Source organism: Eublepharis macularius, chromosome 9, assembly GCF_028583425.1.
Source record: "Eublepharis macularius isolate TG4126 chromosome 9, MPM_Emac_v1.0, whole genome shotgun sequence".
NCBI lineage: Eukaryota > Metazoa > Chordata > Lepidosauria > Squamata > Eublepharidae > Eublepharis > Eublepharis macularius.
The window spans coordinates 30,914,346-30,941,642 of record NC_072798.1 but is presented as its reverse complement, the minus strand read 5'-3'; the positions used below and the strand labels follow the sequence as shown (position 1 = coordinate 30,941,642).

The 27,297-nt window shown below is 40.2% G+C and overlaps 2 protein-coding genes across 3 annotated transcripts in view; one reads left to right on the top strand and one right to left on the bottom strand.

The window, feature by feature from the left end:
• ALDH1L2 (aldehyde dehydrogenase 1 family member L2) overlaps positions 1 to 17,521 on the top strand; it is a 37,763-nt gene extending 20,242 nt beyond the window's left edge. For both annotated transcript variants that reach the window (XM_054988439.1, XM_054988440.1), the window contains 13 exons: positions 1,375 to 1,494; positions 2,478 to 2,605; positions 4,957 to 5,107; positions 6,732 to 6,802; positions 6,926 to 7,031; positions 9,080 to 9,167; positions 9,293 to 9,386; positions 10,922 to 11,021; positions 12,950 to 13,048; positions 14,709 to 14,874; positions 16,215 to 16,320; positions 16,613 to 16,812; positions 17,414 to 17,521. In XM_054988439.1, the coding sequence (XP_054844414.1) occupies positions 1,375 to 1,494; positions 2,478 to 2,605; positions 4,957 to 5,107; positions 6,732 to 6,802; positions 6,926 to 7,031; positions 9,080 to 9,167; positions 9,293 to 9,386; positions 10,922 to 11,021; positions 12,950 to 13,048; positions 14,709 to 14,874; positions 16,215 to 16,320; positions 16,613 to 16,812; positions 17,414 to 17,469 (1,485 nt within the window). In that variant the 3' untranslated portion in view covers positions 17,470 to 17,521. The remainder of the gene's footprint in view (positions 1 to 1,374; positions 1,495 to 2,477; positions 2,606 to 4,956; positions 5,108 to 6,731; positions 6,803 to 6,925; positions 7,032 to 9,079; positions 9,168 to 9,292; positions 9,387 to 10,921; positions 11,022 to 12,949; positions 13,049 to 14,708; positions 14,875 to 16,214; positions 16,321 to 16,612; positions 16,813 to 17,413) is intronic.
• Positions 17,373 to 25,340, bottom strand: NOPCHAP1 (NOP protein chaperone 1). Its single transcript, XM_054988441.1, has 4 exons — positions 25,227 to 25,340; positions 21,563 to 21,649; positions 20,231 to 20,367; positions 17,373 to 19,900 (listed from the first exon to the last, which is right to left on the bottom strand). Exons 1-4 carry the CDS (start codon positions 25,297 to 25,299, stop codon positions 19,727 to 19,729), a joined length of 471 nt encoding a protein of 156 aa, XP_054844416.1. The 5' UTR covers positions 25,300 to 25,340; the 3' UTR covers positions 17,373 to 19,726.
• Positions 25,341 to 27,297: the final 1,957 nt, after the last annotated feature.

Here is a 27,297-nt window from a genome sequence, read left to right as displayed (position 1 = left end):
ACATAACCCTACTCACTTGACTTGAATGGGAGTCTCCACTTACTACCCTCTCACACCCAGTTCTATCTGTGTAAATAGGTTTCAACTTGCGCTGGCTTTTATACTTGGAATTCTTAACTAAAAGTCTTCCTTAATACAACGTTGTTACAGTTTCCCTTTTCCTTACTTCAGAGGGGAATCTGTATGACCCTTCTTGTCAGAGTCTCACACAGTCAACTCAATTCCAAAATTAAAATGTTCTTTTAAAGTTGTTGCCCTGGCAGAGATGCAAGTAAAAAACACATCTACACTCTTCCTCCATAATTGTACAATTGAACATTTCCCCATGAGTTCATGAAGTTGGATTGTTCAAGGATTTTCTCTGACACTTTCTGTATGTTAGAACAGGCCTCCTACCTCTGTCTTGATTATGGGAATTTGCCATAGCCTTGTCGTTTGCAGTGATCTATCACTGAGCCCTAAAAGAAAAAAAAAACATTCAGACATGCCTGAAGTGTCCAGGGGCAGATTTACAAAGCTTTTGACATGGTAGCTACAGAGGTACCTACTCTCTATATAAAAAACCTGTGTTTGGTTTGCTTGGTTAACTCCTGTATCAGTGGTAAAATAATGATACTTCTTTAACTGATTACCCAAATTAGTACCAAATATATATTTTTATCTTTGTTTCTCTTAAAAACCATCTGTATCTGCTTTCAAGAGTGCCATTGTATTGTCTTTGAACTGGCAAAACATATTATGCAACATTTTATGTGGCACAGATACTCTATTCAGACATCAATAACAAACTGGAGTATGACAATGACGACCACAAATCTGGTTTATTTTGGGCTTGCACATTCCCTCCCTCATTGTCCCAAGTTTATATGGATTATAACCCCACTTATTGAGAAACAAAGAACCTCAGATTTGCTGTGATACCTGCATCTGACCATCTCCTCATACTAAACTGAAGTTAGACTGAACCAGGAAGTTTTCAGTTGCTGCTCTACATGCAGGAGGAAAGGGAGGGGAGGAGTACATGAGCAACGAAATAAACCATGCTCGTGCTTATCAGAATAAAACTAAAACTGTGATGCCTGAATGCAACCAGGCAGCCCCATCCTATATATTTCTTCAGTAATGTGGCAAGTCTTGCTCTCATGCCACTAGGTACTTGGGCCATCTTGTAGAAAATGGGTATAATTTTTATTCAATTTCCTTCCCATTGGTGTGATCTGAAAATCACATGTATATCATAACATGGCACTTGGGCCATCAACTTATTGTGTATGTTCATTTGTTTGTTATGTTTTCTGTTTTCCACCAAAACTTAAGTGTTCACCTGTGCTGCATATAGGAGAAATTGAAGCTTGTGATTTCTTGTGCTGTTAGGTTTCAAAAGACGTCAACCATATGACAATAAAGATGCCCTATCAGTGTTTTATTAACGGACAGTTTGCAGATGCTGAAGATGGAAAAACATATGACTCTATAAATCCAACAGATGGATCAGTGAGTAAGCCATGTGATGTACCTTATGCCTGCCTGCCCGCAGAGGTCATCATCGGTGGCTCTGCTTTGTATCCCAACACATTATGAAGCTAGGTGGGTGGGCACCAGGGACAGGGCCTCCTCAGTGGTAGCACCTGTACTCTAGAACAATGATTCTCCACCAGTGGTACACAAAAGTAGTCAAGGTGGGGTGCAGAATTTTTGTTCTCCCTAAATCCCCTATCCACCTGCGTGATGTGCTGTTTCCTGTTGACCGTACCTGCTAGGGATTATCCATTAAAGCCACAACAATAGAATGCTACTGTAATTTTAATGCCTTTAAAACTTAACATAATTGATAAATATAATAATATAATAATTTAATGCCTGTAAACATAACTGTCCTAGTGGGCAAAAGTGGACTTTTTGTTTCTATAATGGTGGGACCCAGGTTTTTTGTTAGAGTGATTGGTGGGACATAAGATACAAAAGGTTAAAACTTTCCCTTCTCCCCACTGAGGCTTGCTTAGCACCATCTGCATTCCTTTTGGTTCCAAATAAAAGCTATATTTATTTTCTCAAGCCTTTTAGATCCCCATTGGTTAGTCTTGTTACTAGTGGTTTGTAGCTTTTAAAAGTTCTTTTTTGTTAATGCTGTTTTATTGTTTATTCTGTTCTATTGGCTTCTTTTCTTAAATTATTATTTTATTGCTTATATTGTATGTCAACTTGGACATAGTGATAGAGGTAGGATATAAATCTTTTGAATAAATACACAAAATACTCCTTCCTATGTAGATTATGCACAAGATTTGAAGCTGGAGCAGCCGATATTCAAGGGACTCTTGTCTGTTTTGATGGATTAGGTTGAAAATGGAGTAACATGTAACAATGAGTGACGGATTTTCCCCCCTATGCAAAATCAGTAAGCATGAATATGTAAGAGGGGCAAACTTTAACGCCAAAGTAAAATCTGAGCTAGTATCTCCCTATCTTCCTAACAGGTGATTGCCCAAGTGTCCCTTGCTACAGTTGGTGATGTCGACAAAGCAGTTGCAGCTGCAAAGGATGCCTTTGAGCATGGTGAATGGGGAAAAATGAATGCAAGAGAACGAGGGAGGTTAATGTACAGGTATGGCAAGATTAATAAATAAGTCACCTTTCAGTCTGTTTGTATCTTTTTATAGCTGTTTTGTTGCTTCTGTGATCTGCTCCCCATGAATGTAGTTTTTTTCCTCCACAAATGAACGAAATATATATTACAAATTCAGATTCTTCCTTTGCTTTAAAAAAATAAAAATGGAGCCAAGACAAATTGAATTCTGCAGCTTGTGCAGTCAAATCAGATTTCTATGTAATTGCATAATGTGTTCTACTTCTGCCCATCAAGGAGCTCAGGCCTATGAGCACCTGGAAAGAGGGCCCAAACTAGGCCACGTGCTAATGCAATTGTTAGCACTACCACACCAGCATTTTTCTCCTTTCCCTTGCATGGCACACCTATGCTCTTTTACTTGGTGCAAACTAGTTAAAGGCAGTAGGTCTACTGAGGACCTTATGTTTCATCTCATCAACCACGGAGCCAAGAATCTTCTTGTTACAAGAATCTGTGCCGTGGGAAACAGGGTAGGATGTCTCCATGACATTCACCATTTAAACAAAGGCTCTTTCATCCTTTCAGTGCAAAGTAATGTTTGTGTTACAGCAGCTAGTCCTGTCCAACTGCAACAGGAGAGCTCTTATTGCATCCCTCCTGTTCATGTGCCAGTATTTTCTCATGAGCAAGAATAACAGTGTAGCTCACAAGCACAACCCCAGAAGTGAAAATAAACCAGTATGTGCCAGTATGGAGTGTCAGTAAGAAAGGGGTTGAACTGGTACTTCCAGTCTTCTGCTTCAGATCCCCCAACAGGGACAATATTGGTAAAAAACATAAATTATTTTCACCCCTGGGCAGTCCTATATCTTCTTCCTGTGTGGGCTGTCTCTGGACATTAAACTGAAGAAGGGAGCTCTGACTCTTGAAAACTTAAACTCTGAAAATCTTGTTGGTCTCATTGTGCCACTGGACTCAAATCTTGTTGTAGAACTACTACAGCTACTTACCGGTTGATATATAGGCATATGCAATACACAGGGAAGCCACAGGCAGTGGTAGCTTTGTTGCAAAAAGCGTTATTCATGTATCTGAAGAAGAGGGCTCTGAATCTCACAAGCTCAGCCCTGAAAATCTTGTGGATCTCTAAGGTGCCGCTGGACTCAAATCCTGCTGATCTACTGCAGACCAACATGGCCACCCACCTAAAACTGGACATGAAAGTTAAACTGTAAGAATCCACTTGAATTCTGGAGCCAAAAAATCTGTAGGGATTACATTACACTAGACATTAATCAGATCCCGCTGTTTAAGGATAAGTGGATGTCCTTCTCTATTTTGTTTTTTAATTATTTTGTTGGTAGTGTCTGCCATGCGTTCTTTTCTGCTTGAATTTTTTAAATGAATCTTGGAACTGGGAAAATGAACACTTTAAACTGCAACAGGCAATGGCAATGATCCACAATAGCCTTTCAAATAATTTTATCACATGGAAATTGACAGAAGTGTTAGCTAAACCCAAAATCATGTAGCATTGACATTTGAAGACACAGCACCAATGAAAGCACCAGTAGATGGAGCTTCCTGTCTGTTTAGCTGCTGAACCATTTCCACTGTTGAAAATGCTCAAAACACAATAAAGATTATTCATTAAATTTTCATTGCAAAGAATTGGCTTCACGTGTCCATTTTTTCCTGCTTTTGCATGCCATCTTTCCTTTGTTTGCGTGCACGTCTGTTTGTGTTTAAAATTCCTGTCCTTTTTTCCCAATACAAGTGACTGATGTGTGTCTGTTTAAAGTGTTTTCAAGTTGCAGGAGACTTATGGCAATCCCCTAGGGTTTCCAAGGCAAGAGACATTCAGAAGGGATATGCCATTGCTTGCCCCTGTGTAGTGACTTCCTTGTTGTTCTCCCATCCAAGTACTAACCAGGGCTAACCCACTTTAGCTTCTGAGAACCTACATGGATTAAGAATTGACAAAAAAGAATCCCACCATGACAGCAAGACCCCTTTTTTGGGTCACTTTTAATCAAAGAATATAACTTTTAAAAGAATTAATTCAAGTTAACAATAGATCCTTCTGTAAATAACAAGGAACATCTCTTGCAAGTTGACAAGTTCCCCAGGCTTATGCCTCATTTTGAAATGAGGATTAATTTATTAAATGAGTGCATAGAAAAGTGAAATGCTTTTTTCCAACCCCACCTTCTGCTTTTGCAATGTGAAAACCACAATGATCAAATAAAAGAGTGTAATTATTTCACTAAAATCAATGTTTCTGCTCCTGCCAGTAAGTAATTTGAGACATTTATTATTTCAACATATCTGCATACATATATGCCATTTTATGTTTTGTGTTTTATGTTTCTGGTCCTATTTTAAAGACTTGCAGATTTGATGGAGGAACACCAAGAGGAGTTGGCAACCATTGAAGCCATTGATTCAGGTGCTGTTTACACTCTAGCTTTGAAGACCCACGTAGGAATGTCGGTGCAAACATTCCGATACTTTGCTGGATGGTGTGACAAAATACAGGCAAGCTAATACTGGAGTTGACATTGATATTTATGGACCATAATGGTACTATTCTTTTATAGATGCACGTACTTTCTGGATGATTAGTATAAAGCACCTTAAGTGTTATTTATAGCATGGGACAAAGAAATCCCTTTCCAAGGCATAGTTTCACTTACAAGTTGAGTTGCATTGTCATAACTGGCTCCTGCTGAATGCATCAAAAGAAAGAGTGATGTGTAGCCAGTGAAGAGCAAGTGTAGCAAGTGTAGAGTTTTCTTGCTACCCTGAACTAGAAGCTACTGTGTGGGACAAGGAAGAGCACCCAATGTGGACTGGTATGGCAGTCCCTCTTCGGCAGAGTGGGATAGTGGAGGCTAACCTGACATCCCTTAGATTGCCACTTCCACTGTGGCCTCCTATCCTGACACACATTTCCCTAGAATTCAGATTGCAGGGGAGGTGATTCTTTCTCCAGTTATGCTGTCCGACAACACTGCTATAGTTAAGTATCTGTGTGCAGCAGTGTTGCTGAGATATTCTGAACACTTGGAAATGCTAATGGACTAGCACTTCAGGGAACTGTGTGTGAGAGAGAAGGGTACCAGGGAAAGAAGCCGGTACTTGTGCATCCTCCTCCCATCTGGCTGAAACTACTTCCTGTAATACAGTCTAGGCAGGGGCAGCCTTTAGGTGACAGGAGGAACAGAGATGGAAATGACAAGCTGGTGCCCTTTTGTCCCCCACCGTGAACCCCAAGTCACTTGTGTTGAGTATTCTGCCTTTGGCACCAGCCTCCAATGCTTTCTGTGCCACCCACTCACACCCAAAATACCCTCTTCGTATCACAAGCAGCAAGAGAAGAAGTAAGCAGGACTTCTTTTTATGAAAGGAAATTAGAGGTATTGGTTCATTTCAAATAAAGGTCCCATTTCTGTATTTAATTTTGGAGAGAGACATTGGGCTATTATACCATGATTTCAGTTGGGTTTTACAGTGATAAATATAACCATTCACAGCCGATTTCTGAACTTCAAGAAATAAGTCAATCGAAACCTCTTCGTCCTAGCCCAGTAGCTTTTGGTTGGGTAATTGAGGAATTTGCAGGCAAATCACAGTCTCTCTGCTTGCCAGCATTTTGTCTTGCACTTCAACAGAGAAAGCAGCTGTGCTTCAAAGGGAGGGACGGACAATGAATAGAGGGGTCTGTTGAGCCCGAGTTCCATGCGTGCATTGACACACACGCTGTAGAACACTGGACTGGGAACCACATGCACATAAAATCTATGCTACTTTTGTAGAAGGAACTGAATTGATTTCCACAAATCTAATCCAAATGTCCATATACACATCTACATATTAGTTCAGTTAGGAACATATTTAAGCTAGGTAGAACAGTATATACGGGCAAGTCTTACACAAGTTAATGTGTAGGAAAGGCCACAGTAAAGAAATATGAATGGAGATGATGAAAGAGAAACTTTAATGGAAAGCATTACTCCTGTCTATTTAATAGCATTTGCCCATTGGGGTGTTTTAGGAAGCATTTTATAATAGCAGATGTTATTCAAATATTGTGTATTATTGATGCATATTTAATTACTGTTTTGATTTTTTTTAAAAAACCCAATTGTTTCTTGTTTAGGGGACTACCATCCCAATTAACCATGCACGTCCAAATCATAATTTAACTTTCACCAAGAAAGAACCTTTAGGGTAAGATTAATTCTTTTTGCTAATGAAAGCAGACTAGACTTTTAATAGTTGCAAAGCTCATCACTCTATGTTTTGAAACCTAATTTTGTTTCTGTATTCTCTTGTTTTTATTCCAAACGGAAGTGTTTGTGCAATTGTCATTCCTTGGAATTACCCACTGATGATGCTTGCGTGGAAAAGCGCAGCGTGTTTGGCTGCTGGCAACACCTTAGTTCTGAAACCAGCTCAGGTAACATTCAAAAGAGCCAATAAGGACTTTAAACTACACATTGCCCTAAAACAGGGGTCAGCAATCTTTTATAATTCAAGAACCAAACTACATCAAAATTCAGAGCAAGAGATCGAGCCAGTATAAGAAATACCATTTGCATAACTGAAGCTGTACAACTTAATACTGCTGATAATTAACGTGTTGATTAATAACCTCATAAAGTTTCTTTACCTCCAGTATTGGTTATTGTGAGTCCTTTATTAGGAAGTAGCAACATGAGGTGTCACAATACGTGGTAATACACGGGAGCACTCTACACAATTCTTTTTGTGGACTGGCATAAATCTTTGCATGGTTTGCACTTGGTTTACTGGCACTTTTAATCACTTTCATTTTGGTAAAGGATCACAAAGAAGCCCTTTAGTCTAAAATATATATATATATCCTTGCCTAGAAAACCTTGCCTGCCATTCCTTTCACATACTGATTATTCTAGCATCTCTCCTGCCCCTCCAATATACCTCAGCTGTTCAGTTCAGTTCAGTTCAATTACTACAATCCAAGATCAAAATTCAGATTGGCATATACTGTAATATATAATAAGTACATTAATTCTAAATCTAAATTTGCCTAAGGATTAAATACAGCTATATACTAAAATGAATAAAATCATTAAAATATATTAAGATTTCTTTAAAAAAATTAGAATGTTCTGTCTGATTAAATTAGCCAGGGCGCAGAATCTTGCTACCTTGGCAGTAATAAAATTGATTAGATCTTCCTGGGTAGGTGGCAATAATTGGTAAAATGTACTTTGTTCGAGCATCTTGATAATTCTGACAATATAAAAGAATGTGCTCTATTGTCTTTAGCGGTCCGGATTGTAGGAGCAGAGATGATTTGTATATGGGATATGAACATATCTCCCCTCCAAAAGAGCAGAAGGGAGAACATTAAGATGTGCACTGTCATGTTTCAGAAATGCCAACAAAAAAAATAAGTGGGCCAAACAAAATTTTGTTTTCTCTTCCCCACTGCTGGGGCATACAAAGCTTGTGCTTGTAAAGAAGTGTCCCATAATTTCTGTTTAATCATTATTCTGGCTCCTTGATTATTCCAGCATCTCACCTGCTCCTCCAATATACCTCATCCATATGTTAGATCTCCATGTCAAGAGGAAAATGACATATAACAGATGCATGAAAGAAATTTACTGAATATTTCAATCATACAATGACTAATTTAACAATACGGCAGGCCAGACTGCTCCACCCAATGCCAACTTCCTGTTTCCTCTCTGTCTCTTTCTATTTTGTTTATTAGCTCTCTCCCTTCCTCCACACTTTTTAAAAAAACTTTCCTTTGCAATTCATGTGCTTCTAACTATCTCATGTCATAGTGGCACATTAGGATGAACAGTTTGGGTGTAGGAGTTTGCCTCCTACTCTTTTTGTAAAGGAGCTGGGTTTCCCTCCCCCCCATGTTTGTTTTAAATAGCAAAAATAATTAAGCATTTACACTTTAAAAACAAAAGAAACATAAGGATGTATTCAGTAGTAGCAGATGGACTGAACGAAAAACAGGGAAGGATGTTAGAGAATCATAGGAAGTTTGATCAAAAGATAAAAAGACTTAAATGAATACTGTAAAACACTACATAAGTTATAGTTGTAGCTGCATTAGTAGTAGTATTAATAAAACATTGTTCTATATTAGTGATAAAAATGTTGATATTATTACAGTGGAGTGGATCCTAAGCACAGTATTCCAGGAACTGCTAGTGTAATGGAACGTCTCTTTTCCCACTGTAGCTTGCTGTGCTCCCCAAAATCTTACTTATGGGGCCAGTAGACTCTCAGGGAAGAAAATGGGGTACAAGCTGGGGTCTCCAGGGGCAGGGGAAACTGGCAGTAATATAATACAAATAGAAGAACAAGCTGACCTAATGGAAGGAACCTTAGGATCATTTCTGTACAGCCACCTTAAAATGTAATTATTCAATCCTTCAACGCATATGCATCTGACCTGGGCCATCAACCTAGTTATTCTATGTATTTTTAACTTAGGTCACTCCTCTGACTGCCTTGAAGTTTGCAGAGCTGTCGGTTAAAGCCGGATTTCCCAGAGGTGTTATAAACATTCTACCTGGCTCAGGTAAAAACAGTGATGTAAATTGGGGCTTGTTGTGTGTGCATGGACACACACACACACACACACACACACAAAGTAGTCCCCAATTATATGAAGATTCATTCTGTCACTTTTCATATTTTATCTAGGGGGTTTAGTGGGACAACGCTTGTCTGAACACCCAGATATTCGTAAACTTGGATTTACTGGTTCAACACCAATTGGAAAGCAGATCATGAAGAGGTGATGCATTTCTGTATTATTATTATTATTTAAAAATTTTTACATTTTTTGGGCACGTGCATTTTTTTGTTATTAATGCATGTGCATTTCTTTTGTTATGAATTACAGTTATTATGAACATAGGTGTTTCATAATTATAGTACATATATATGAAAATGAAACAAATTCCCCGTCTAAACAGCCTTTAGTGAAAAAAATATATTTGTCTTTCATTTTGTTTGAGTAACTTTTGTTTCTCTCTGGACTGATCTGTCTCCTCTTTCTGCTCTGTTTCCCTAATAAGGGCATAGAAAGTTGTATTCGTTAGGAGGAGGGAGCCTCTAGGTTTTCTTGACTGATTGCAGACTGTAGCCATTAAGGCAGTTCAGGGTAAGGCAGTTCAGTCTGGAAGTTCAGTCTGGAAGCATATGGTTATAGGAGTTGGTTTCACATTCTGGAAAGTGCCTATTTGTAAGGAATTGATTGACTGATTGATTTTGAGAGAAAGAGAGAGAACACAAACTGAACCTTTTTGATTTTTAATTGTTCCTCCACACACACACACACACACATCAATGAAGCTGAGAATTACAATTAATTTGGGATTTGCCTGTCTTGTGTAACTCAATCTGTATTGTGTGTCTGGGTGTCCCATGTGTAACCCAACTGCAGCACCTTTATTTATTTATTTAATCCCACACAGTCCAGTAAAAAATAATAATTCAGACATACATTACAGTATCTTATCTAACATCTGTTCACAAACAGCATGTTTAGCAGGGGATCTCCTGGCTGTGGTGAGAAGAATTTGCAGCATGGTGGGAGCAGATCTGGCAGTGGAACAGGTGCTTTAGAAAAAACAGCAATAGCCAACTGTAGTAGCAGTTAGTCTTACACTGGAAATCCCCCCAGCAAGCTTAAGCTACTGTGGCTGCAGTTGCTGCTCCTCAAGCAGATTTATGTATTACTGTTTCCTATCAATTCTCCAATAGACTTTAGTATTAAACAAGAACAAACCTAGTTCCTACTCTGGCACTCCATTTCACTCCACTGCGGGCTGCAAAGATTGAGGCAAGGCACTTGAAATTTTGAGGCCAGACCCAAGTAAGCTTAATGTGCCCATTATGTGTAGTATATAGTTGTTTTACTAATTTCACCTGTTTGAGGGAAGATAAATAATAAATATAAGGTTTAGACGAATACAGTTTACCTTGACGAGTTGGAGAAAATGATGCTGAATGTTTGAGAGTTTACCATGATACGGATAATAATAACATTAATAATAACATTCGATTGATATACCGCCCTTCAGAATGACTTAACGCCCACTCAGAGCGGTTTACAAAATTATGTCATTATTATCCCCACAACAACAAACATTCTGTGAGGTGGATGAGGCTGAGAGAGCTCCTAGCAGCTGTGACTGATCTGAAGTCACCCAGCTGGCTTCAAGTGAAGGAGTGGGGAATCACAAACTCGGTTCCCCATATTAGAGTCCCGCACTCTTAGCCACTACACCAAACTGGCTCTCACACCAAACTGGATGCTATTTTTAGCTGTGCAGTCAGCAACCTGAAGAAGGTTTCCTTGGAACTGGGCGGAAAATCTCCACTGATTATATTCAATGACTGTGAACTTGACAAAGCTGTGAGGATGGTAAGTCTGCTTTTAAGTACAGTACATGGTACTAAATATTACACCAGTGCTTTAGACTTTGGGGACTTTAGGTTGAAGTGCTCTTTTTCTCCTCTAAAACTACTCTAAGCCACAGAAGCCCCCTTATCTTCCTGCACTTCCTACAGCATGCAACGTTTTGTTGTCCTGTACTACAGAGGTGTACAACACCAACTGAACTCCGTGCAATATTAATACAGAACTGTGAATACTAGTACACATGAAGCTGCCTTATTCTGAATCAGACCATTGGCCCATCAATATCAGTATTGTCTACTCACACTGGTAGTGGTTCTCCAGGATCTCAGGTAGAGTTCTTTCACATCACCTATGGTATAAGCCTACCAAAGTACAGCCACAGCCCTCCAAGAAGAATGTCCAGTAGGATCAGTGGATATGTAGATCCACATTCTGGATGTCTTGTGATACTTCTTAGACCTGGTTCACCCCTGAAGCTTCTTCACATCTTATAGAGTATGCAAGTAGGGTCTGGGGTCCCCCCTGTATAATAGCCAGATGTGAGTTGCATGTTCTCCTTAATTGCCATATGTGTGGTACCTGATTCAGAATGTGACTGTGGTGTGCATGAAGAAGGGGTTTCAATCTTCCCTCTGCCATTACTCTGACTTGAAACATTCTGGGGAGCTGCTGTTTGGTACACTGAGGAAACCCACAACTCTACAATCAGGCAGACCAGATCTTGAATGGAGTGAAGGAGTGATAGGTACAATTCTTCCCTCACCTCAGGCTCCCATGCTCCTAATGTGTTTCATATCATTCATGATATAAGGCATGTGCCAATCTGTTATTTCCGCATCAAGTGTGTAAAGCAGAGTATTGCACTTTGAAGCTTACCTTCCTTCCATTTCCCTTTGTTGTGAGGCTACTGGTTGGGTCCCTGGCCTAGTTAGACAGGAAATGGGCCCAGACCTAGTGAAAGAGTCTATTGGCTCTTACCCACTGTCAGGTTCTGCCAGTTAGATTTCAATAACTTCACTGCATGAGTCCAAAACTGCATGAGTTAAAGCTTTATTGATAACCTATGAGTTTAGCAATCCATTACAGGGTCATTGCCAGGAATGAAATTCTATGCTAAGCCACAAGCCTGTATTGAAATCTTACAGCCCAGTTCCCTCCCACCTAGCTACAGTGTGTTTAAGGCAAAAGCGGCTATGCAGGAAAGCAAAGAGGATGTTTTGGAAAGTTCAGAAGTTCCAAGGTTATGTATCCATGACAATGGTTCTTCTTCCCAGGCTGAATGCTGGAGGTGGGCAGATAAGTTGGAGATAAATAAGCTCAGGAGGCCCCCCCTCCTCTGCACATTTTCACAAGACTGACACAGGAGATGGCCGCAGCTGTCTAAAGCACAATGCCCATTAGAGTCCAGTCCTTGGCCCAGGCCTTTACACAGCAGTCCAGGGGTTTGTCTCCCCTGAGGAATGGCAGGGGACATTAAGATTCTGACACCCACATTGTAAGCAGCCAAGAGAGAGATCAGTGGCAAACCAGGCTGAATATACTGGGGGCCACTAGCTACTGTGTTTCCTATCATTTACTTTCTGTTGCATCCAGAATCTCATCTCTATGTAATCATCAGGATGGAATCATGTGTTCCATAGCAACAGATTTCCCTTTGGCAAAATGTTTGCTAAGAATTGCAAGAGAAGTTGCATGTTAATGGGTTCATACATATTTTAACGTTTAAAATTTAAATGTTTTAAATATTTTAATGTTTTTAAATAGTTTTAATGCCTTGATGTTTGCTGCTTTGGGACCCTATTTGTGTGGAAAGTTAGCATATAAATTTTTAAACAAATATGTATATATAAGAAAAGGAAAAGGTAAGGCAAACACCTCAAGACTACCCCCCAAAACCTTGTCACAGGATTTTCTTTTTTCTTCTGGTGCAGGGCATGGGGGCAGTTTTCTTCAACAAAGGCGAGAACTGCATTGCAGCAGGTAGACTGTTTGTGGAAGAATCCATTCATGATGAATTTGTTAGGAGAGTGGTAAGCAATTTATATAGTTAAAAGGTTTAAAAATAATTCTGTTTTAATAACCTAACACTGTGGTCTTACATTGTTTCCATTGGTGTTTCTGGCTTTATGATAACTAAGGCTAAGCTGCCCTGCCCTTCTGTTCAATGCCCATTTGCTGTTGTCTTGTTACTTTATACATAGTTGAGCCGCTGATCCATTTAGCTCAGTCTACTTGCTATTTGAGAGCCTTCTAACTGGAGATGCACCTGAGCCCAGCTGCCTGCTTTCCAGCCAACTCTCATGGTCCTTTCAAAGACCCCCCCCAAATATTGTTGCATGAGTTATCATTTTGAAAGGATGCAGTGACAGCTCAAGCTGTAGTGAAAAGGGAACAGGGCAACCTCCACTGGAGCCAAAGACACAGAGTCTGCTGTACACCATAGATCCAGAGGAGTTAGCTGTGTTCGTCTGTAGTAGTAGTAGTTAGTCCACTAGTAGTCCAGTAGTAGTTAGTACTGTTAGTCCAGTAGTATCTTTAAGACTAACCAGCTTATTTGTAGCATAAGCTTTCGAGAACCACAGCTGTCTTCATCAGAGCGAGAGCTCTGACAAAGAGAGCTGTGGTTCTCGAAAGCTTATGCTAGAAGGAAGTTGGTTAGTCTTAAAGGTGCTACTGCTGTACACCAGTAAACTATCACATAGCAGGTAAACTGAAACACGAGAGCCTGTGTGGTGTAGTGTGGAGTTTGAGACAGGGACCAGCTTCAAATCATCACTTGCCATGCAACTTAGTGGGTGAGCATGGGCCAGTCACTTGCAGCTGTATTGTGAAGACAAAATGGTGGAGGGGAGAACCAGGTATGGTGCCCTGAGCTCTATGGAGAAAGGGCAGGATAAAAATGCAATAAAATAAAAAATGATGCCTCTGTGCTTCAGGAAAGCAGAGCCAATAATGGTAATACATGTTATATAGTTTCATCCATATTATCTTGTTGCAATAATTCCGAAAAGTAGGCCAGTATCTCTTTCCCTGCATTGCCAAGGACCACCTAGTAAGTTCATGGCAGAGGCTAGATTTCCAAGGCCCTCTTAGATCACAGCTAATTACCTACTATATGCTGCACTGCTAAGACACCTTACCAGGTATGGAATGACATTACGTCATAATGCAAGCTTTCCAGACTGTTCAGGGAAAGCAAAAAGAAAACACAAAAATGTAATAGTAATTTTTCTCAGGCCTAGTTATAATGCTGTGGGCCAGTTATAATTACAGGCCATCCTCCCAAGAATTTCCCATTCCATTTCTGATATGGCCTCTTGAAACAGTGGACTCTAGTGCAATGGGACAAGTGGTGCATTGGGTGGCCCAGGTGTGTTAGCATTATCACCCAGTCTGTGTGTGACAAAAGTAGCCTACATGGGAAAATCCAGATGTCCACTGTTGCTATACTGTAATGATGGTGCAGAATCCACCAATATGTAGATGCAGCCATATGCTTCAATTTGTTATGGGAGCTTCTGACCAATGGGATGGAGAGGAATAGCCTCCCCTTATTCACCAACTAACTTGAAACATCATAGCACAGACTTCTGCTTTAGATGATATGACATTGCCCCCAAAAGATCACAGCCATTATCTTGTACTATGTGACACCCACCCCCACCCCCGCAATTTTTGGATAATCTCCAGGTGGAAGAAGCCAAAAAGATGAAGATTGGTGATCCACTGGACAGATCCACCGACCACGGTCCTCAGAACCATAAGGCTCATTTAGTAAAGCTTCTGGAGTACTGTGAAATTGGAGTGAAAGAAGGAGCCACATTAGTGCACGGAGGCAGACAAGTATGTAGACCAGGTAAAATGAGCCTAAAGCAGGGCTGCAATGTTAAATGAATCAATTTTGAATGATTAATAATGTGTTCATGAACAGCAGTTGTAGAATTTATTTTTTAATACAAGTAGTTTAAAAAGTTTCTGGCAGGTACAATAGAAGAAGCAAGGAATTCCTATTCCAAAATATGCCTACAGTGACGTATAGGTGTACCATCTAAGAACAATGAAATAACATGTCTGCCATTGAGCAGTTTTTTATGTTTATAGAAATGTTTGCAGAGAGCTAGTCTAGTGTAGTGGTTAAGAGCACAGGACTCCAGTCTGGAGAACTGGGTTTGATTCCCCACTCCTTCACTTGAAGCCAGCTGGGTGACCTTGGGATAGTCACAACTTCTAGGAGCTCTTTCAGCCCCACCCACGTCACAGGGTGTTTGTTGTTGTGGGAATAATAATAACATACTTTGTAAACTGCTCTGAGTGGGTGTTAAGTCATCCCGAAGGGTGGTACATAAATCAAATATTATTATTATTCGATCATTAAAACTCACGTAGTTGATTAAGATTTCTTCAATCGGGTTGCTAAAAAACAGTATTTCCAATTAGCACTTTGCTTATAAGCTGGAATTTTTGGAGAAATTGAACAAGAAAAATGACAATTTTTTTATATTTAGGAGACATAAGCTATGTATTGCCACATTTTGGAAGAAAAAAAGTCCAGTTTTAGGTGGTAAAGTTTTAGATGGTAAAGAGAACCAAATCAATAACTAGATATTTTCTTCTGTAATTATCAACCTACAGAGACTATTCTTCCATAACAAAGAGCTTGTGAATAAATACCCATTATTCTAGATATAAAAAGAGACTTGCATCTGCCAAGGCAGTGACAGTGGTGTAGCATAGGATTCCTGCTCCAGAAACCAGCGCAGTGTCATACATTCCCTCACTCTCATAGTTAGAACAGCACCATTAGGTAAATATAGTACCTTCAGGACTTGCACACTGTGAGTCAGTCTACTTTGGATGAGCAGATGCCATGCTTGGGAGCTACCCAAGCATCTGGATTTGAATGCTTTGTCATCCAACCCCGAGGTGATAAAAATGATCTCAATTAAGAGTACTTAAAGCTACAGGATGAAGAAAAGCCATCAATCAAATCAGAAGTATCTTTTAAATCAAAAGAACGATTAATCCAACCCATCAGTCAACTAAACAATGAAGCCTTAGGTAATAACTTCCAGTATTGCAAATTAACTTCTTAGTTTGGAGAGGCAATACATATCACAGCACCTCTGATATATATTGAGACAGAGAGCCCCTGAGATTTCAGAGTTTGCATATGATTTTTCATTGCCTTCTAACTAGGTTTTTTCATGGAACCTACCATCCTGACCGACGTCGAAGACCATATGTACATTGCAAAGGAAGAATCTTTTGGTCCTGTAATGGTCATCTCCAAGTTCAAAGACGGGTATGTCTTGCTGTAGTCACTTATTCAGAACTATTTTTCTCTTGGTGTAGTGATTAAAGATGCAGCTAAAAGTGAGTAAATTTTGGCCTTTGATCACGTACTGTCAAGTTGGGTTAATTCTGCATTCACAGAACTCCTCTCTGCAGGCAAATGAATAACAAAAGATGGATTCCAACCAAGCCATGACAAATGGTAATAAAAGGTCAAAAACTTAAAAAGTGAACAGTGAACCCTGGTCTAGATACGAATCCTTAGTCCCTCGCCTAGCACAAATGATTTTCTCTCACTGTAGGGATATTGATGGGGTACTAGAACGAGCCAACAGAACAGAATACGGCTTGGCTTCAGGGGTGTTCACCAAAGACATAGGCAAAGCTCTGTATGTCAGCGACAAACTGGAAGCTGGAACGGTTTTTATTAACACCTATAACAAAACTGATGTGGCAGCCCCGTTTGGTGGATTCAAACAGTCTGGCTTTGGAAAAGATTTAGGTAAGTAGCCATTTATAAAAACACAGAACATTCTAAAAAATGCTTTTTATTTTTTTAAAGCTAAATATTGACCATTGTCCTAAACTGCATTTGCAGTTTATATGGTTAATTTGTTTTTACCTTAACAATGTATTCCAGGGTAGATCAAGGAACCCTGATCAGAAATAGCAGGAAAGACAATTTCTTCCTGAAGTGTATAGCCTGCTGCAAGAGGGTGGATGTCTTGCATTCAGTTTCCACAACTGACAGGACCCAAGAGGCCTGGCCCAACATGAAATTAGTACATATCCCAGAATGCTCTGTAATATGAGGTCTCTACCGGCAGAAAATTTGAAAGTCTCCTCTGTTGTACATTGCAAAAAAAATCAAACACAACAAAACATAAATGGTGGAGAAATACCATTCACTTTTGGAGTAGAGGAGGATAATGTAAAAATGCTCTCTGCTCTTACAAAACTAGTAATGCTTTCAAGATGTGTAAGTTTAAAGAAAAAAAGTGAAGAAATGTTGTGGTTGAGTTTGAAGTTGTTTTTTGCAAGCACAGAAACTGAACTAAACTCTTCCAAGTCACAAAACTGTTTAATATTCCAATTTCTTTCAGGTGAAGAAGCACTTCATGAATATCTGAGAACAAAAGCAGTAACAGTGGAATATTAATCAACAAACTGATACTCTTGCTAATCTATTCAAGTTTACCATCCTTCCTCAAGCACAAGGCAGAAGGACAGAATTACAAATAGGCAAAGCTGTTAGAGATGTTTCCTGGCATTACAAAAACCAGAACCTCATCCCACTGAGCAAGTGAAGAATATTTGCATTGCTAACTGGAGTCAGACTTTCTCTCTTCAGCTATACCATTTGTTGCCAAGTATTATGTTACATGGATCCACTAGCAGAATGTGGTAGGAACCCCTGGGTGAGTCACAGACGTTTTGTGAAATCTTCAGCTATAACTCCTTTTATTGTCTTGGCTCCATCATCCACTATAGTTAACTAAAATGCACATCTGCAACATTACTGAACATCCAGTGGTGGACCAAAATCTACATAACAGTGCACTGAAGTCTCCCACTCGCTTAGAGAAACAATGTGCTAGATTCCCTGTTTCCTCCAAAGACAATACATGGATTTCTTGACTTAAGTGTCTAAAAATGTGCATTACACCAGCATTAAGCTTCTTTGTTTCTGCAATGCAAGTCCAGCATATTTTAAGCAGCATAGAAAGCCACTTGGCTATAAAAATTGTAAATAAATTCAAGGAAGTGCACTTACTATGACATACAGAGCTTGACATCTGTGTTAAACTATGCATATGAAAGCTATAGCAAATGTTTTATAATCTGTTTGCCAATAAGGAAAATGTAATCAACATAGTTGTGAATGCAAGTTACATTAAACTCTGTGTACTTTAAAATCTTGAAAGAAGTATTTCTGCAGTACATGCCCCACCCGCTTCTTCTTTTCTTGGGCAAAAAAAAAGCCATTGTACTATTACGGCAGCTTCCTACGGTTTTCCAGAACTACAAAAGAGAGCAGGAATATTCCTACGTTGCTTCTACTGGATACATCTTCTGAAAACAGAGGGCAGGAACCACAACTTCTCCCATTTATTTCAGAAGGGCTAGGGGGAGAGGGAATTACAGTTGTTTTTGTAATAGTCAGCCTGACTACATGATATTTCCTTGAAAATAGTCTTAATGTTTACTAAAAGTCAGACAACTAGGAAAAAGTTCCACCACAGAAATGGAACTACTCACTGCCCAAAGTTCCCAACAATCATTCAAAACAATCCAAAGTCAGTATTTTAAGCACAAAATTGTATATATCATTCCAGTTGTGGTATTTAATATGGGGGAAAAGACAGAACGTCACAAAAAAGTGTCACTTTTAAGAAACAGTATTGCTTTATCAAACAAAATCCTCCTACATATGCTAGACACAATTTCAGATGCATCATATGACTGTAGGGATATATAACACTCTGCTACCTGTAAAATTCAGATTAAATTTCTCCCCCAATCTGGACATATTGTGCATACCATTTTGTTTTTAAAAAATGCAGGCTGCAAGACTTTCAGTAAGTCAACCTACATACTCGCCTATAAGGTTGAATAAATGGGAATTGGCTGCCTAGGGATGTGGTGGGTCCCCCCTCATTGGCAGTCTTCAAGGAGCAGCTGGACAAATACTTCTTGAAGATGCTTTAGGCTATTCCTGCATTGGGCAGGGGGTTGGTCTGTAAGGCCCCTTCCAACTCTGATTCTATGATACTATGAAACTGATTTCATTCCTTTATTATCCCCCCTCACACACACACAAAAGGCTATTTAAGCCAACATAACTCCTCCCCCCACCTTATAACAGACTCCAGGCTAGTTCTTACTACACTTCATGGGAGCTTCTGATAGTGCTTTTGTACAATGATGGTTGTAACATGTAACAACCATTCACCACATCTATCACTCCAAGACACTGGTTAGTGCTGCCATGCAGGTCCCAAACAACTGGAACAATCCAGATAGTGAATAGTCCTTGCATGAAATAATTTCCAACAGCTTTCACTGTGGCTGTAACTTTGGAATTGGCCTTATTGAGGAAAACTGTAAGAACTAGCCCTAAAATATACTCTTTAGGTGTCTTAACATAAACAGTTTCTGTCTGTTTTCCAGTTCAGTGCTTCATTCTGTTTTTTTGCTCCATACTTCCCTTGGGGAAACAGAGTGTCCTTGTTACTCTCCTATCTTTGGACTTGCGAAGAGATCTTTCTTGTTTCCAAGCAGTTTGAGGTGAAGTCAGCAAGCCAGTCTCCAGGTAGACTAGGAAACAAAGTAGTTTGCTAAGAGGACTCTTCTCTCAGATAGTAACAATGCAGGGAATGCAACAGAACAGGACATCTAAAATAGTTATGATACATCTACTCATTTGATTTACTGTCCAAAACTTCTATTCTGCCATCTCCCTTGGGTTTAGGAAGCTTCATGTTATCTACAGTGACTTCTTCACAGACAGAGCTATCATTGGATTCATCTTCTGAGGTTGATTCCTCCTCCTCTGAACTAGAACCACTCAATTCCACCAAAGCCACATCCTGCAATTATAAGAAAAAAATTAAATCACAAAAACCTCTGTTCATTGTAAAGTTAGGATGTAAAGATAAAACAACATGGAAAACAGTTCACTGACCCACACAATAGTCTTTGATCTGAAACAGATTTCCGTTGCCAGTCTCAAACTGTCTGAGTTAGGTTCAGACAAGAGAGACATTTTAATTACAAGGAAAAAGTAGCATAACTCTTCCAGATAACAAAACTTGTACACAACTATCGGTAGTTTTCAAAATACATATTGATGAGGAAAGGAAGGCAGATAACTGTCTCTTGCACAGAGTAAAAATGAGTCGGATGCATGAAATTCTTACCATTTCAATAACATTTTCATCTGAAGCATCTATATGTTCAATATCAAAGTCTTGAGCAGGAACACTTTCCATTTCTCTTCTTAGTTCATCATTTGCATTGGCCATGTGTGGTAGAAAGCTTTGTACCTTATCTAAAACTAATTCAAGAAAAACTCTTTAGGCAGAGAGGAATGCCCCCCTTGATTATTTAAATATCCAAATAAAGAATTACATTTATCCACCACCAGATTTGAATGGACATGGATTCGTGCCCCTGACAGACTAGGTAAGAATACAGGAAGACGGGGGAGAAAGCAGCTCATAACACAGACAGAACATGATGATAACAAAAGAACTACTTAAAATAAGTACGAGTGATATGCTAGCTAAGTTTCTTCCTTCATTACAATCTTTCAGTCTGCAGATCTTCTTAAAGGCGGTGGTCAAAGTGCCATGGTAGTGCAAAGTGGTGGTGGTGAAAAGTGCCATCAAGTCAAGGGTGATTTATAGCAACCCTGCAGGGTTTTCAAGGCCAGAGATATTCAGAGGTGGTTTGTCATTGCCTGTCTCTGTGTAACAACCTTGGACTTCCTTTGTGGTCTCCCATCCAAGTACTAACCATGGCCAACTCTGCTTAGCTTCTGAGATGTGATGAAGCTATCTTGGGCTGGAATAAAAACATACTAAAGAAACAGACTCTTAAGCTACATCAAAAGCAGTACTGCTCCTTCCCATGAATCATACAAATAACAGTAAAAGAACAGCACCAAGAAATACTTTGAGGCTATGTCTTATACTGTAGATGAAAGTTCCTTATTTTCCAGCTGTCAAGACGTCTCAGCTCTTCCCTTCAGATCTTTATCAGTTAGAGTAAAAAGAGTACTGTACGCATGCATTTGCGTACAAATCCCACCTGTTTTTTCCAGATCTGCTCAAGATCCAAAATATCCTTTCCAAGAACATTAAACTTCTAGTCATTCTAAATTTAAAAAATGACCTATATGTAGCTGCATCATAAAAAGGAATGGTTATTTTGAAATATCCAAAGAGATGAAAAATTAATTGGAATAAATGGTCTGCTACTTTGTATATATCTTATTGTGCATTTACCAGTTAAATCAGTTTGACACTTCTGGAAGATTTCTGTAAAAGTAATGGTAAGGGTTTCTTCTCCAATGTGAAGTTCTGAAGCTATTCACATTTTAAAAATTTAAATATTTTGAGGATGGAGTATCGGGGTTTTTTTTGGTTGAGACCCTCATTGACTTCAGTGGTTTCAGATTTAATGGTTTCAAGTTCTCCAGTGTTGTGATGGACTCTGGAGCAGCAATTCTTACTCAGAAATATACTTACGGCTGCTCCTTGGTACCCAGACTGTCTCTGCCTTCACAGCCTTCTTATTCTTATGCTTTGAATTCAGCAGCAGTGTCTCATGAATACCTGCAATTCAGAAACTGCACATCATTCTGATTTTTTACTCTTATCTTTCCTTCACGGAAGCTCTTCTTTCATTAGATTAGTGGATATAGTGAACCTACCTGGCATGAACCCTACTATGTATGAACCTGTACATATTCTACTAAATGCAGGAACCTGTGGAGCACCACTAACATGCAACAAAATAAACATCAGTCTCACATTACAGAATAATAATGTTGGGATTCTTAACCTTGTTGAACCTGTGAGCGCTTTCCAAATTCTGAGAACAGTTTGTTGGTGCCATAACAAAACGGCTGCCAAAAGATGGTGGGCACAATCACAAAATAGCTGTTACAGAGGCTGGTTCAAATCACAAAACACTGGAAGGTTTCAATAAAATGTTAAGAGGTTCCAAGTGACACATTTGCCTATTATGTTTCCAAATGGGCACTCCACTCAGCCACAAAAATTATGCCTCCTGAGCTCTTCTGAAGTGGAAGAAAGCTAGGATTGTCTGTTTCTTTAAAGGAATAGATGCTGTGGAGAGGAAACAAGTGGGCATCAGGGAACGTATTATAGAAGAATCATAGAGTTGGAAGGGACCTCTAGGGTCATTTAGTCCAACCCCCTGCATGTTGCAGGAAATTCACACACTATCTTCCCCCCCCACACCCCTAGTGACCCCTGCTCCATGCCCAGAAGATGGCAAAAAACCTCCTGGATCCCTGGCCAAACTGGCTGAAAATTCCTTCCTGACCCCAAAGTGGTGATCGGCATTACCCTGGGCAAGTAAAAGGGGACATAAGAACTAAGCACTGATACAACCCTTTCACTCTCATGTTCTGCCAAGGTTCACAGAATCAGGATTGCTGTCAGATGGCGATCTAGCCTCTGCTTAAAAATCTCCAAAGAAGGAGAGCCCACCACCTACCAAGGAAGCCTGTTCCACTGAGGTACCACTCTGTCAGGAAGTTCTTCCTAATGTTTAGCCGAAAACTCTTTTGATTTAATTTCAACCCATTGGTTCTGGTCTGACCTTCTGGGGAAACAGAAAACAACTCCACACCATCCTCTATATGGCAGCCCTTCAAGTACTTGGAAGATGGTTATCATATCACCTCTCAATCATTTCCTCTCTGGACTAAACATACCAAGCTCTTTCAAGCTTTCCTCCAGACCCCTCACCATCTTCGTTGCCCTCCGCTGGACACTTACAGCGTGTCTATATCCTTTTAAAATTGTGGTGCCCAAAACTGAACACAATACTCTAGGTGAGGTCTAACCAGAGCAGAGTAGAGTGATACCATCACTTTGTGTGATCTGGATACTATACTTCTGTTGATACAGCCCAAAATTGCATTTGCCTTTTTAGCTACATCACACTGCTGACTCATGTTCAGTGTATGGTCTACTAAGATCCCTAGATCCTTTTCACACATAGTACTGTCAAGACAAGTCTCCCCCATCCTATAATTATGAATTTGCAGAACTTTACATTTATTTCTGGTTTAGCCCAGTTTTCCAGCTTGTCAAGATCATCCTGTATTCTGACTCTGTCTTCAACTATATTTGCTACCTCTCTCAATTTAGGGTCATCTGCAAATTTAGTAAGCACGACCTCTGCTCCTTCATCCAAATCATTTATTAAAATGTTGAACAGAACAAGTCCCAGGACCAATCCCTGAGGCACTCCACTTGTCACCCTTCTCCAAGAGGATGAAGAACCCACTCTGCAACCTGTCAACCAGTTAAGGATCCACCTAACAATAATAGGATCCAAACCACATTTTACCAACTTTTCAACAAGGATAAGGTTAGTCTGACATGACTTGTTCTTGAGAAACCCATGCTAGCTCTTAGTAATCACAGCCATCCTTTCTAAATGCTCAAAGACTGACTGTGTCATCAAGGACTGACATCTCATCGGTGGGCACCATGGCATCCATAGGCACTATATTGGGGCCACTACTGTAATGCGTGACGGACTCAGCTTCAGATGCTGAGATTTCCAGAAGTGAGAGTTTGATTGACATGTTTCCGCCCCACCCCCAAATGTGGCTAGCCTGAAATGGCAGTTGGGGATGGAATGTTGGGGAAGCTGTCAGTTGGAGCTGGAGAGAAAACGAGAGAGAGAAAGGGAGTTGGAGCCTGGCTTTAGACCAGAGAGGGTCAGCCAGAGAATCCTCTGTGTGAGGAAGAAATGTTTGTGAAGCACTTTTAGTCCTCGCACTAACTCCTGCTTAGACGTGAGAGATCTGGGAATTATAGTGGGCCAAGGAAGTGGGTAGAAAGGAGTCTCCCCTCAGTGCCAGGAACGGTTATAGCTCATAACTATAACGCCTACCCAGTATCTAGGAAGGGTTTGTCTCAGTGGAGCACCCTAAGGTCTGGAGAGGAGGGAAAGTCATGCTGTGTTTGTGTATATAAAGTGTAACATCTGTGAAGCAGTGTCAACCTCTGAAAAAAACCAGCAACCTAGTGTTAGACCAAGTGTTTTGTGCCTCACACCAGTGAAGTTGCTGTATAAAAACCTTTGTTACTCAAGTTCAAACATCTGCCTACCTGCCTTTTGATTTTAACCTTCTGTAAATAAACCTTCAGTTACATTTTGAACCTCCCCAAGCCTTGTGTGCCAGTTTCTGCTAAAGGGAACTGCAAACCCCTGATCTGTCCCCTCCTAAGACTTGGCTTGGTAATCATTTTTAATAATCCTTATGGGTGGGACAAGAAAGAAAGTTGAAGCTTAACATCAACCACGCTAGCAGAGGCTTCCCAGCCCAGTATACAGCTTCATAGGCTTAAAGAGGAGAAGTTTTACCTCAGGGTAGGGAGAAGGTCAGCCTAAGCCTGAGTTGGATGTGGGTTTGTGGCAGCATGGTTTATAAGGAGAGTACTGCTACAAAGCTTGGGCAGCTTAATTCCTGCATCATGCATTTGCAAAGGCTTATTTATTTAGAAAGCAACATAGCTATAAAACCCCATAGAAAAATGTGCATGCTGTTTTCAAAGCAAACAAAACTGCATGTCAGTCCACAAGAAAAAAATCCAAACCACTACACCACAAGACATTTATTAGCACTAACTGAAAATTCACAAAGCAGTAAGCAAACTTTGGAGTTCATTAAAGCGCTTCATTGGGCTAGATGTTAATTACAAAGGGAAGGGGGAGCAGAAACTGATATTGCTTGGACATGATGAGAAAGTCCCAGCCTGCAGCAAACGGGGTCTTTCCCCATCATGTCCAGAAACATCACTTGTTCTCCATTCACTTTCTTGGTTAAACTTCCAAATAATAACAATTTTTAAAAGCTCTGATGACCTCAAAAGTTAGTTCATTCCTTTGATTTTTCCAGCGGAACCTAAATTGTTTTTGCGTTTCTTTTATTTTTAAACTGCATCTCATAAACCTCTTCTCCGTAAAACGCCACGTTTGCAATATTCAATTCACACACGTGTAAAATCGGGATCCAAACGAAGTAAGCCGCCATGCAAACAAATAAGCTCCGAACACTCCCCTTGCTTAGCTCCATACAGCAGAAACCGTCCAATCGGACAGCAAGGCAGCTTAGCCTTTCCGCACCCAGTCAGGGTTGGTTACCTCCGCCTCCGCCTTCCACGGAGAGAAGCTCCCGGGACACAGCCCGACCCGCGCCACCAGCATTCGACTCCATCCTTGTCTTTCCAGGTTGCTCTCTATCCACACATTGCCTTCTCCAGGGTAAACCGGAACTCGAGCGAGATTGGGAATAGAGCTAAACACAGACCCGCCTTCTATGGGCAACGGCGCCACCTACAGCTCGGAGGTCAGGCTCGCTCTGTGGCTCGCAGACTGGAAAGTCATCAGAAATCCTTGGCTTTTTTTGCTGGGAAATAGGTGTTACCTACCGCATCCACCGTATAACCGGTTGAGATGAGCTCAGAAGTAGCGGACTGGCTTTGCTTATAGTTGGCAACCTCCTCCTCTTCCTTCAGCAATGCTCCTGTGTTTTTTACAGTTGTTCTCTAAGCAGAATTTCAATATTGTACGATGAAGGAGACTTTCCAGTGGACAGCAAGACAGGCACAGGGGAGGAAATAACAGAAAAAGGTTTTAGCTTCGAGCTAAAACCTTTCCAGAGCATCTAGCTATTGGGGGTGGAAAGTGCCATCAAGTCATAGCTGGCTTATGTCGATCCCTGCTGGGGTTTTCAAGGCAAGAGACTAACAGAGGTGGTTTGCTGGTGCCATGTCTGCAACCCTGGTCTTCATTGGAGGTCTCTCATCCAATTACTAACCAAGGTGGACCCAGCTAAGCTTCTGAGATCTGACAAGATTGGGCTTGCCTGAGCTGTCAATGTCAGGGCATTTAGCTATTAGTCTCCATGAATTTTTCCAGTCCTATTTTAGAGCAATGTAAGCTAGCAGGCAGGCATCACAACATCTTGCGGCAGTGAGTTCTGCAGTTACAAGTTGCTTTTTGTCTGCCTGGTATGGTATTTATATGTTTATTTGTTTTATTTATAGTCTGTCTTTCTTGCTGATACTCAAGGTGTATTAAAAAATTTAACTATGCAATAGGAAGAGTATAAGATGTATAATAAACACTGCAATGAGATTGGGTTACAAAGATTTTTTTAAAACTTCAATGCAATAAACAAGAAAGACAGGCAATAAACAGCACCATAAACTACAAAACAGCCCTTGTCCTTTTCTAAGAGTTTCCTTCTGTCCAGAACAATTCCATTTTACTACAGCCCTCCTGAATAATTTGTATCAAAGGATAGTTATCTTTTTTTAACTGTTTGTGTGACATAAGACCAACAGTCTATCCTGGGAGGTGATTCTTCCTTCTCTCAGTCCTTGAGTGTATAGGCTGGGCAAAGATACCTGTATTTCCTTATAGATAGCCACCCAGCCTAAAGCAACTCCTCACTAGTGCATACCCATCCATTTTTCCTTCCAAGGCTAATAGGATGGGTTGAGTAGTTTCAGCAGGCCCTTCCCACTTTTTGATGCCATTTCGTTTACCTTGCTGCTAAGATACAGGAAAAGACCGTGGATGCACATATCTTGAATTTCCAGTATTAAACTGAAATGCAGCATCAGTTAAGATTGTCCATGGAAATTAGAATAGTAACCAGTTCACTAGTTCAAACAGTTCCAGATGGGTAGCTGTGTTAGCTGGAAGCAGCAGAATAAAACAGGTTGAGTCAGGTGGCATCTTAAAGACTCAACAAAATAGTAAAAGCTTTCATGAGTCAGCACTCACTTCATTAGATACAAGAATAATTAAAAGCCCTAACAATGGAAATTACGTGAAGCAGCAATAGCACGGAGTCCTTGAAGATTGGGGAGAGGACATAGAAATAGCATCCACCTCTCTAGCCAGAAGCAATTGCAGCAAAGTGACAGCAACGCAGGGGAAGACAGGCAGCCTCTACAGAGACTGTCTTTTTGAAATGAACGTTCCACAACTTGGGGCGGGGGGATACTTTTAACCCTACAATCAAGATAAAATCAGAACAGCATTCGGATTAACAGTTGCCTGTTGGTCATTCTGATTTTACTGTTCTTTTTCTGGATCGAGGGAGTTAAGGTTGTTTTTGATTAGCTGATGTTTTAGTTATTTTCTTAGTGATTGCTTGATGATGATTTTATATTGTTTGATGTGTTGTCTGACTCCTCAGGTA